Here is a 12302-nt window from a genome sequence, read left to right on the forward strand (position 1 = left end):
TCACTTTTTATTTATTGTACCTACTGGTGCCTGTATGGCACCGAGTTTAATGGCAATTCATTGGATGTCAGAATATCACGTATTAGCCAATCGGCTCCTAAAAGGTTTTCACGTGACTAAAACGTAATCACTCTCCGGCCGCCATCATTGTTAGTGGCACTGAAGCTCAGAAAAAGCTGGCACTGTAGCGCGATTTTGTGAATCGTGGACAGTGGACACGAAGTCCGAGTGCCACAGTTGCCGAGACAGCAGCGATGGTTCAGACTTGCTCGGCTTACGGCTGTAAAAACCGTTATCACAAAGATAAAGACATCTCCTTCCACAAGTGAGTTCACTGTAACTGTGTTGATCATTATTAGCATTAGCTGTTCAGACATGATGGGAAAGCCCTGTGAACTAAACACTGGATATAATGACGGTCAGCATTTCCTCGACAATACACGTGATTACTTTTATTTAACGCCATGGACATGTTTCTCACGTGGCTGTAAACGAATAAGTCGTTTTGGTAACTTATCCGTATTTTGTTGTTCGACTTAGTATGCCGTCATTGTCTTAGTGATAATTGGCTGGCAAAGAGAGAACATGGATGAACACATATATATGGAGAATCGGTACACTTGGGAGTTTGTTCGCAGTTGTGGTTTGGCCAATGAGCTGTAAGCTCCAAGTCAAGTACAGTTAGAGTTACAAATCTTTCGTGAGTGAAGACACGATATTTTAAGTTGTTGTTAGTAAAGCTTTACGTCACCACTGGGTCAAGCAATGTCAAACAGAACATGTACATTTGCTAATTGTATTTTTACTCATGTAAGGGAGCCGAAATATTATCAACACCTTTTAACATTATGCTGTTAAGATCTGCCCTGATTTAAATTGCATTGATAAATCTCTGAACGTGTCAAACAAAACTAGTTATGCTAACATTTTGTAAAGATGGTAGATCATACATGTATGAATGTATCTCATACACTTTTGTCATGGTTCGTTCAGGTTTCCCCTAGCACGTCCAGACATCTCTGGTAAATGGGTGGCAGCAATGAGGAGGAACAATTTCAAGCCAACCAAGTACAGTAATATTTGTTCACAGCACTTCACTAAAGAATGCTTCAAGAGAGAGTGCAACAACCGCGTGCTGAAGGAGAATGCCGTGCCTTCGCTTTTTGACTTTAACCCCGACATCAAGGTAAAGCAGGTCAGAAGAATTCCAAGTGTGTTTCTCTCTACGTCTATCTTTCTCTCTACAGGTGCGTCTCGGTAGATTAGGGTATCATGAAAACCCTTTTGTTTTTCCAGTATTTACATACAAAAAGTACTCATTTGCCACTTTTCCATTAGCCCCGCACAGCCCCACACGTAGGGTTGCCAACTGTCCCGTATTAGCCGGGACGTCCCGTATTTTGGGCTAATTTGGTTTGTCCCGTATATTGATATCAACTCTTGCAAATACAGAAAACTGCAATCTACCGATCCTGTAATATAAGATGCTTTTAGTAAAGCTTTGGATGGCGATCGATTGTCTTTAACGACGGACACAGACGGGTTGGCAGCTCAATGTTTTTTACTTGTATATTTGCTCGAACATACATTGCTGGTTCTTAAAGAGCGATAGCACATTACAGCGCTCATAATGGAGACTCTCGGTACTACACATGACAGATCCTAGATCAGATAAAGCGTCAATCTCAGAACAAGCGGCAATCACTCCACCTGTCATGTAAGGACTTCTCTCTGGCTGCGCAAAATGACAGAAGACTGCTTGAGTCAGTCAAAAGTAGCCAGAAATATCCATAGAAAAAATAAGTTTGGTGAGTCACACTCCTCTTTACATTTCATATTTCTTACACCCGTTTTTTGATGAATTGTTTCATATGAGGTTTCATATGAAGTGACATATTGTCGCTGTCCTGTGAAAAACACTGTCCGTTTTTTTTTCATTTTTTCTTATTTTTACGTGAATGTGGTTTCAGCATTAACATGAAAATTAGAAAAAAAATCCCAAATTCATACACCATGCTCACACCACCGTGTACTCCGTGCACCTGTCCCTTATTTAGGAGTACTGCTGCCACAAACGATTATTTTTCTAGTCGGCTAATCACTAATAGTAGTCGCGATTAGTCGACTAATCTGATAATATATAAATCGCGGCAAATTGCAGCAGCAAGCTGCTGCTATTATAATAAGCATCATTAGCTTACATCTTAAATTCTTTATGTACAAACTAATCCTGAAAACAAGATGATAGTATATTCAACTTGTATTAAACTTTGCAACTTAAGCCATCATTCCTGACATGTTTATAAATAAAGGAGCGACTTGAATTGATGGCAATACACTGGCCTTCAAATTTTTAGCTATAATTCTTTAGTGCGTTTTAAAATTGAAACAAAACTATACACTATGCAGAGTTGCACTAATTTAGTGAAATTGTCTATGAATACAAAAAGAAGTACTTGTATACATTTTTCACGCTTGGGAACCAAGCCTTTTTTTTTTTTTACGGAAGGCAGTGAAATCAGAGGAGTAAATTGGGCAAATGCTCTCTGCTAAAGAAAACTAAAATAAACACTTGTATTGGTTTTTAATTTTGTGTTAATTTAAACTTTATCAAAAAGTTTTTTTTCACTAGTATGCATAATTTAAAAGTTGTAAATTGATCTACACAATCAAAATGTGGTATGCACCTGTAACAAAATAAGGAAGACCTTTTTTTTTTTTGCACTACAACATAGTATATTATAACAACCTTAATTATGGATGTTATTATGTGAGGCCGATGAGTGGCAGGTATGTTTTTGTGTTGAGTGCTGATATTTCCCAGTTCATGAACGCATCACTCCGTTCGCGAGTGAGAGAGAGAGAGAGGGAGCAAGCGCGTGCTTCCTGCTTCGATGTCCACCACGGGCATGAACACACACAGTTTTGGTTGTTAATCAACGCGAGTTTACTGAATAATGGCTGTTTATTCCATAGAAGATGCTACAACGTGTTAGCGCACCAAATAGGAGCGTTACATCAAATACATGGTAACATGTGTATGCTAACTGCAACTAGCTTCTAGACACAACTGTGCCTATGTCAGATATGAAATCAGGCATAAGCCATAACTTGCTTCCTTTTTTTAAATGATTGGGCATCCCCATCGTGCTGCCATGAAAGGCAGGTTTGCATTGTATTGATTATATTTGGTGAAATGCGCCGTAACTTTCGGACTCTGTTGCCAACACAAATTAGCCCTTACAGTGTAAGGCTTACACTACTTTACCCACAATGCTTCTGTTAACATCACTCGGATTACCACCACTACGCATGTGCGTTGCAGATAGGAAATCAGCCAGCGGGAGAAGAGCGAAACGCAGCAGTCTCGAAAGAAAAACAATGTGCCAAATAAATAAATGTATAAATAAACGACACGTCAACGATTAAAATTAATTGTCGACGATTTTGATCGTCGACGTCGTCGTGATTAGTCGACTAATCATGGCAGCCCTATTTAGGAGTAAGAAAGTTGGCAACCCTACCCACACCACCACACTCCGTCTCTGTTCCTTTTCCGTTACATCAGGTGCAGGTCAGGATTGGGCTTAGTAACAACTAGTGTTGTTCCGATGCCATCTTTTGGCCCCGATACCGATTCCAATACCCAGCTGTGCGATATCATCCGATGCCGATACTGTACCGATACCATACTTTTGGAAGAAAAAAAAATATACATATGAGCATTTTTTTACTTGTAATTCTAAAGACTTGCATACTCACTTGGATGTAAAACCATTGCTGTCATGGCTTGGTCAGACTTAAAAACCTTTGTGAAACAGGAAAAAATAAGAAATAATACACACGAGGTATCTTTGAGAGAGATTGTGTCGGATTAATTACAAAAGCTATAGGACATTATTATAAAAGTTTGTTTTGAGTACTGTATTAGTGACCAATCGCAACAACTTCCGCTGCCAAATCCACTTTCAAAACCAAAAACAAGCAGTAGAAAAATCCAAAATTGAGCAGGGTTTGTTGTTGCGGTCCATTCCCCTTGTTCATGCTGCTTGTTCACATGTTTCGTCCTCAAATGTTTTATCAGGTTTGACGTATTGAACCTGGCCACTTTAGTTTCACCTCTTGCAACTTTCGCACTGCTAATTTTGCACTTAGCTGTTGTACTCGCTGGAGTTGTGTACAGTAGTTCCATATCGCCACCGGCATTATTTCTCCTGTACCTCACTGTTTTTTTTTTTCTCTCAACATGAAAAAGCAGCCCCGCCATTGGTTAAGAGCGTCCGCTCTGGGCCAATAGCGACGGCTAATACTGAACAGTCACCACACACCAGTGTCGTGAGTGAGCAAGATTCAAGGCGCTGCATTCAATGTAAACTGAGCAGGGTTTGTTGTTGCGGTCAATTCCCCTTGTTAATGCTCGCTGCCGCCGCAGCCACAAACTCTTGGTGCTTGTTCACATGTTTCGTTCTCAAATGTTGCATCAGGTGCAACGTATTGAACCTGGCCACTTTGGTTCCACCTCTTGCAACATTCGCTCTAGCTGGAGTTTATATGTAGTTACATATCGCCGACATATCTCCTGTACCCCTGTACTCCTGTTTTTGCGGCGATTCAACTTATGAATTGCCGTTGCATGAAGTGGCAATGTCGCAAAGTGCATCCCATCAAAAACACAGAAAAGTCATACGCCTTGTCTACACGTTCTTGCAAACGGCAGATATTAGCATGCGGTTTGCCCTGTCATCCACACGTTGTTTAATCGTTGTCTGAAACTAACTTGGACAATTGTGTGTAATGACATTTATATACGATCTGAATTGTGGATGATTGTAGGTTGTTGACAGAACATACTAATCGCTAATCGTTAGCAAAGGCTCATCTTTTTCATGTCTATGAAAATACATGTGTATGTAATGCATAGATTGATAGTATTTTCTGTTTCTTGTGCAGTTTCAAAATATAAACAGGCAACTTCGCTGCACACCTGGAGTCTGTGGGGTTTGTTTGTGAATGTTTAGCTGTTTGGATAAGCTGGCTTCCTTGACTAGCAAGGCCTTAACAGTCAAATTGTCTTTTTATCATACCATTTTAATTACTTATTGAACAAAACATTCAACTTTAACCGTTTAAATTATTCATGCATTTTAATAGCTTTCAGGATGCATCTTATGTTTCTTTAAGTGGGTTACAAAAACGTGAAATGATGAGGGAGGCAAAACATCATAAATATAAGTCAGCACTAACAAGCCATGACCGTAATAATGTGTTAATAATTTCACACATAAATCGCTCCAGAGTATAAGTCGCACGCCCGGCCAAACTATGAAAAAAAAAAAAAAAACGTGACCTATAGTCCGGAAAATACGGTATGTCATTTTCAGTTGATCATAATGGCGGAGGGGGGTTGATATTGCCAAATGAAAAAATATATATATATATGTTTTTTACTACGCAACGCAGGCAAACAGCGGAAGTAAACATTGTGGTAGTTTGCCGCAGGAAGCTAACGTGAAGCTACCATTGTGTAACTATGACAATTTCGGCAGTATGGAATTATTTTAATGTGGAAAGCGGAGAGAGTGCAACAACAACTGTGTCAGCTTATGATGGCCACATGAGTCAGATTTTCTTTTTTTTATATCTGACAGTCTGAGTGTCTGGAGGATCCCTTCACCTCCGAGATCCACTTCCCCCTCTCCTTTCCTCTGACCTCTGACACTGTCATGGAGGAGGTGGAGTGTGAGCCTGTAAGGAGTCCACCTGACATCCCCAGTGACACAGTGATGGTCTCGTGCGACCATAACTACACAGCGGAAGACTCTGCGCGGCAGAAGAAGCGCATCCAGCAGCTGGAGGAGCAGCTGGAGCTGCTGAGGAAGAAGCTGAAAACAACACAGCAAAAATGTCGCCGTCAGGAAAGGCAACTCAAAAGCTTGAGGGTCTCTTGCAAGACCAGCAGGACGACGCACGACACACCGAACGCTTTCAGCGAGGGCTATGTCATTTTACCAAAACATATCTACCACACGCTCAAAGGCATCGAGTAACAGGATTAAAATGAGTGACTAATGACTCAAATATACTGCTGATTTTGAACACTTGGTGGCGCTGTTGCTCAAAGCAGTGAGGCTCCATGCTGTCAGCCAAAAGAACATGGAACATAAATGGAGTGGGTCAGTGTCAAAACATGATTCAGTTTTTTTCCAAAACCTGCTCCTGAGTGACCGTTAATGTCAAAGTGGCATTGCTTGGCAACCAGCAGTTTTGCACATACAGAAAAGTTTGGTGGTTAGTTAAAATCAGCTTAATTTGCTCATGTAAAATGTGTAAAGGTTGTCAAATGCCATGGCATTCACTATTGGGTTTTATGGTCTGTTGGAACACTGGACAGTCAGGCGTCCCCTACCCCTGGCCTTTCTGTCATCATTGCCATGTTTGTACCCAACATACTTATGAGAAGCCTCCAATTGCACAACTCGGTGCCTGCTAATGTGATGAGCTTTTACCCTTAAAATTATCGTGTGGATTTTGGTGCTACCTTTGTTTACTTTGTTTTTGAGAATTTTGTATTTATATGAAAGAAAATAGGTTAATACTCCTAAGAACTATTTAGAAAAATGTAACTAAAATAAATTTAAAAAGAATTGAGCATTTCCCAGTTTTTCTTACTTTTTAGCCATGAATAGTGAACTTTCCTGCTTCAGCATTTTCAAAGAATACTTGTTTGCATGTCTCGCACAGGCATATGGAAGATATATGTAATTGATCCATTGCAATTTGATTTGCCTTATTTGGAGGATTGGACTGGAGGCTGAAAGGTGTCTTTAACAGGTTGTAACTGAATTGGGAATTGGGGAAAGTCTCAGCTGGCAGTAATTGACATCACTGGTGTCATATCAGGTAAGGCCATGTTTTGCAGTTAGTTCCCGGCAGCCACGCTTCTTTCGGGTCACTGAGAACAAACTGGGATGCTCCTGACTGTGAGACAAGGCTGGGGGACAGAATAGGCAAACGTGATGGGCTGGCACTACCTTCATTGCCCAGTGGAATTTTTAAACATTTGCCATGGCATCAGGGTGTGAATGACTGATGAGAAACTAAATCAAACCACCTTGGATATTTTCCTGCATCTCACACTCCAACTTCAACTATCCCATCTAAAACTAAGCCATGCGTTTAACTTACCTATAATTCACGTAGAATTTTCTGGAAATGCAAGTGTAGTGTGTATGTGAATAATGGGCTCTTGCATGTTTTGGTACAAGTGAAGGATTCATGAATATATGCACCTTAACATAAACATAAACAGCAGTTGATTAATATTGCATTTGTGGAATACGAGTTAAGCAGCAAAATCCACCCATTCCTAGCCATCTCGGGGTGGCCATTTTGTCACTGCCTTTGACTGAAAATGACATCTCAGGGCTCTCCTGTTTTCTGACACTGAGCCGTGATTGGTTGTTATGAGCACTGAGCAACTGTGATGTCATTTTCAATCGACAGCAAGTGACAAAGTGGCTGCCTCCTAAAATGGACAGAAATGGGTGGATTTTACTACTTAGCTCATATTCCACAAACACAGTAGGCTATCAATCAGAATACCGTGTTGAGTGGGGCTGCAAAGAACATATTATTGTTCTGAAAAATTTGGGGTTGACTTGCCTTTAACACTGTGGGACTGAGCAGCCCTCACTCACCCCTCAACCTATCACTGCACCAAGATAACAGAAAACTTAAAAAGGGATAAATAAAAATACAATATACTGTACAGTGCAGTTATACAGCATTGTAATATACTAAACAAATGAATCCCATTCTGACGGAATTTGGCATCATTCTGTTTGTCAGTGTTGGATCTCGTTCGAGTGGGTATATTATCAGAATTAGCACTTTGTTTTCCCTAGTAGCCTATATGAGAAAATTGAGTTTTGCATCAAACATTTGAAACAAATATGACAAAAACAAAGTTTAATGTCAAGAATACGCATTCAGTCAATCTGTGTCAGAGAACTGAAAGCAAATAGGCTATATAGCAAAGTAGCAAATTCTAAGGAGCAAAGGAAAAAATAGTTTGTTTTTTGTGATAGTCATACACATGAATAAGCAACATCACATTCCCACTCTTTCTGGAACGTAATGCTGTATTTGGTGACAAGGGCCAGAACTTCAGAAAATGTGTTGGTTTGATATTATTTCATTTACTTCATCCATTACATCATGTTCCTCTCTTGAGCTGGAAATTTTTTGGGGAAACAAAAATGGCTTCAATTGCAATGAAACACTTGGACAGTAGGTGGCGTTGCTGACTAGGTGAGAAAATTCTGTCTTGCCACTGATCTTGGGTTACTAGAGCGCGTGGAAAACGCTCAGGCACTAAATGAATTTTGTTAGAATTGAGAGGTACGGCCTAACACAGAATATATGTCAAACCAAATTATGTTGTATTTGTTGTGGGGTGGATGGTAGGGCTCATTCTGCGGGCACTGAATTAAACACGACGGAACCGTTAGAAGACGTTTCACGTCTCATGCTATCCAATCTGGGAAATACTGTTGGTGAAACCAACCTTCCAAAGAGACTCAATAGTTTAGCCTCTAACAAAAAACAAACAGCAAGTTTAGCCTTCAAGTGCCTCTCCCACCATTGTTACAACTGAATAGAATATTAACGAGAGTGATTCCCACCCAAACGACTAAATCCACTCTCGATCTTAATAACTGTTGTTTTGTATCCCAAAAAAGTGATACCATTTGTGGTTGGGGCCTGCCTCTATCTTACAATGTTACTGCAGGGAACGCACATAAAACAGAGCACTCTACCAGAGCTGGGCATTTTACTAAAAATTCGCAGTCCGTTTATCGCTTTCCGCCTTCAGTCGGTTTAGCCTTCCGCTGTCTGTCTATCCGCCATTTTGTCCAAATACTAATCGCCCGTAGGCCGGTCTGCCTATCATTTTAAACAGGCTTCCGACAGGCATTTCCGACTACCAACTTCGACAAACTACCACTAGCTTTAAAAAAAAAAAAAAATTCTCATCCCCTGTCCCCAAAATGGCCGTCTGTCGCTGGGATGGAATGCCCACCTCTGGAAATGGCCTGCATGATATTCGCAGGTATGCTAGGACCCTATACTGTACTGCCTTTCACTTCAGCTGCTGGTTGTTGTGCACTAAAGTACAAAAAGTGAGTCATGGAATGATGTGAATTAGCGTTTCCCAACCTTTATGAAGCCAATGCACATTATTTTACATTTGAAAAATCTTCAGCACAGGACAGAATAAAAATGTCACAAAATCATACATACCCTGAAATAATGATCTTGTCATAATTTACTCACAAATTTCCACTGAGTGTGAAATCTGAGAGTTTAGTTGAGCACAATAAAGATGATTTGGAAATGTGACTTGTTCTAATGTATGAATGGCAACCGGTGGACACTCATGTTTATTGTACCTTCTGCCATGAATTGTTTCTGCCTGTCGCTGGAAGTGTTAGATGAGGATATAATGTATATTACTATTTTTAGTACATCTTACTCTTCTGACCAAGAGACATCATTTCTGGCAGCACACCTGACCCGACATTAATGTTCTGTGAATGAATCAGTGATCCAGAAAATTACTGTTAAGAAGTTTATCTAATTTTATTTTTATTTTATTTTTACACATTATTCCGTGTCACAAGGTCATGTGTCATGTGTCATCTTCCAAACCGCTTATCCTGTACGGGGTCGCGGGGAGGTGCTGGAGCCTATCCCAGCTGACAATGGGCGAAAGGCAAACTACACCCTGAACTGGTCGCCAGCCAGTCACGGGACAGACACAGTCACTGAGCGGGAACCAATCCCACGCTGCCCACACACAACTCAGGCGTGTGTAGCCCTGAAGCCTATCCCAGCTGAATTTGGACGTGAGGCAGGTACACCCAGGACAAAAACAATTTCATCAATATGGACATTTAACAGGAGAAGTTAGTTACTGTACATTAGACATCATTTTTCTGATGTTTTTGCTTTTGTGATGTAATGATATCCAGAGCCTCAAGTGAGATGTTCCGCTCTGGTGTTTTTTCAGTTGAACTGCAGTTTAGATGGCAAACTTCACCTCCTCTGTGACCTCCCCTGAGGTGAACTGACCTTTCATGGGATGAATCTGATCCAGGTGAACTGGTCTAGTCAAAACACAATACGTTGATTCGCCTGCCCTCCCCTGACTCCACCACCCCAACGGTGTAGCATCAAGGTTATTGTGTTGTAACTGCAGGCTGCAAGCCGACTGCTCGGATGAGACAACACCTGGTAGACGCGATGCTCCCAGCCTCTCCGCTCTGGCTCACCCCTGAAAACCATGGCGTCATTTTTAATATGGAAGAAAAAAGTGAATTCATTATTGCACTGTAGACTGAAATACACTTAAAATCTATGCGATTGACATTAATGAATGACATTTAATTTCAATGCACAAAAATTGAATTTTTTTTTGAATTTCCTTTCGGCTTATATTTATTCATATGCCATATATATATTTTTTTTTTACTGAGAGAAATATTTGAATTCCAAATGTCGACGTTTTCTTACAAATACAATATTTGAAATAATTTGAGCTTTTTCCAAAGTTATTTGCTTTATAGTGACTTACTGTAATATGATTCCATGATTTATAATCTACAATTATCCCCTTCATTTTCCCTTCACTACTTTTGTATAGCATTCTTGAGTTTTATGAAAGGTGCCTGATAAATGGCAGTTAGTGAGCCTCTCTATTATTATTATTATTATTATTATTATTATTATTATTATTATTATTATTATTACTCTTATTATTACTCTTATTATTATTGTTAGATTGTGTTGGTGCACATAGTTCTTGGGCCAGTGAGTGTACTCACAGATTGTGTCTTATCAATAAGATCATATAACAATATTTAGAACGCAAGGATTCCGTTGCATATTCTGTGCGTTCACTCCTTATTCAGTACAGTAAATGAATAACTGTATTTGCTTTTTAATGCAAGTCATAACGACTGTTTAAATAATATCATAGCATCAGTTTTTGACAAGCCACTTAACACCGCTGATGTGCATTTAAAGTGGAAAGCACTGTTCACACATTACGCATAATATCCTTTCCTTTATCACATCTTTTCTTCTATTCAGACTCCGCTGATGTAAATCGGATGCTGATGAATCTGTTCATCCTCTGACCCAGATAGAAACCACACAGCTTCACTTTTCATTCTCTTCACTTTGGACTCCGAGTATTCAGCCTGGAGCACAGAGCCAAGGATTGCTAGTAAGTGGAGGTTAGCAAACAAATAACGATGTATATAAATAAAAATGCAGCCATTATCTAAAATCTGCCTGGCAGCGTTTATCAGATCTATAACACCGTCTGATCTCTCTGCCAATAATCGTCTACATCCACAGAAACAGCAGCAAAATGCCTGAGGGGGCTGGGGCGGGGGGCACAAAGAGAGTGGGGAAGAAAAGAAGGGGGAGGAAGCGCACTTGAGCTTGAGATGTTGGTTCAAACCTCAGGCAGAAAAAAAGAGTTCAGAGGGCAAATGAGGCACTAAAGGTTACTGTCGAGGTGCTGCTGAGCAATCTATGTGTGCGCAGTACACATGCACTAATTTATGTATCCTCATCCAAAAAGGACCTCATTTTGAAGCTTTACATTTTTCTGTATTGGTTTCTTCTTATCATGTTTGAAACTTATGTCCTTAATTCATTATACCTAATTAATCTGTATGCATAATACAGTCCTGATCCTTGCAAACAACTCAATTCCTGGTATGGGAATACAGTTTGACAATGCTAATGTGTAATGATTTGTGAATTAAGTTCTTCAGATGCATCATTCATGTGCACTAAATAGCAATTCATGTGGAAACTGCTCATTTTCTCAACACTGTGTATTAACTGCTAGCAAAAATGTTATGTCAATAGTAGTCAACCCAATGTACTGGCTGTTTTCTCACTGACTAAATTGTCTAAACCATTTTGCTGGGCTTCTTACAATTCTGCTATGATGATGAATGACTGCTATGATCTTTTGGCGCTGCGACCAGTCTCAGTATCATTTGGAAAAAAAGATTTGCCCAAATACAGCATTTTAGGCGAGATTAAGCTTGAATAACATTACAGTGGAATCTCAGAAATGCCCTGCAGATCGTACAAATTTTGACTTAAAAGTTGCACAAAACCGGAGCGTGAATATGGTTCATGCATGATTGATTTTCAAAATGTATACATTAAAGTGGTAGTCAACCCAAACATATTTTTTTCAAGAATATGTTCTATGC

General features: G+C 39.9%; 1 protein-coding gene across 2 annotated transcripts; it reads left to right on the plus strand.

Annotated features, from left to right (window-relative positions):
• Positions 1–71: 71 nt before the first annotated feature.
• Positions 72–6648, plus strand: thap1 (THAP domain containing, apoptosis associated protein 1). 2 transcript variants are annotated; one of them, XM_086052968.1, is made up of 3 exons: positions 72–325; positions 994–1195; positions 5649–6648. In XM_086052968.1, the coding sequence occupies exons 1-3, from the start codon at positions 255–257 to the stop codon at positions 6045–6047; spliced, it is 672 nt and encodes a 223-aa protein (XP_085909094.1). In that variant the 5' UTR covers positions 72–254; the 3' UTR covers positions 6048–6648. The 2 variants fall into 2 exon arrangements, with proteins under 2 accessions (XP_085909094.1, XP_085909095.1); XM_086052969.1 differs by having other exon boundaries at positions 79–325; positions 994–1186.
• The last annotated feature ends 5654 nt before the right edge of the window (positions 6649–12302 follow it).

This window comes from Filicampus tigris, chromosome 15 (genome assembly GCF_054856515.1).
Source record: "Filicampus tigris isolate MCC_2025a chromosome 15, RoL_Ftig_1.0, whole genome shotgun sequence".
NCBI classification, from domain to species: domain Eukaryota; kingdom Metazoa; phylum Chordata; class Actinopteri; order Syngnathiformes; family Syngnathidae; genus Filicampus; species Filicampus tigris.

What these genes read in the sequence shown, in the direction of transcription:
- thap1 (XM_086052968.1), top strand. Translation starts at nt 255, where the DNA reads ATGGTTCAGACTTGCTCGGCTTACGGCTGTAAAAACCGTTATCACAAA. An exon ending in AAAGACATCTCCTTCCACAA is followed by an intron (nt 326 to 993) that starts GTGAGTTCACTG and finishes TGGTTCGTTCAG; the next exon opens with GTTTCCCCTAGCACGTCCAG. An exon ending in CCGACATCAAGGTAAAGCAG is followed by an intron (nt 1,196 to 5,648) that starts GTCAGAAGAATT and finishes TATATCTGACAG; the next exon opens with TCTGAGTGTCTGGAGGATCC.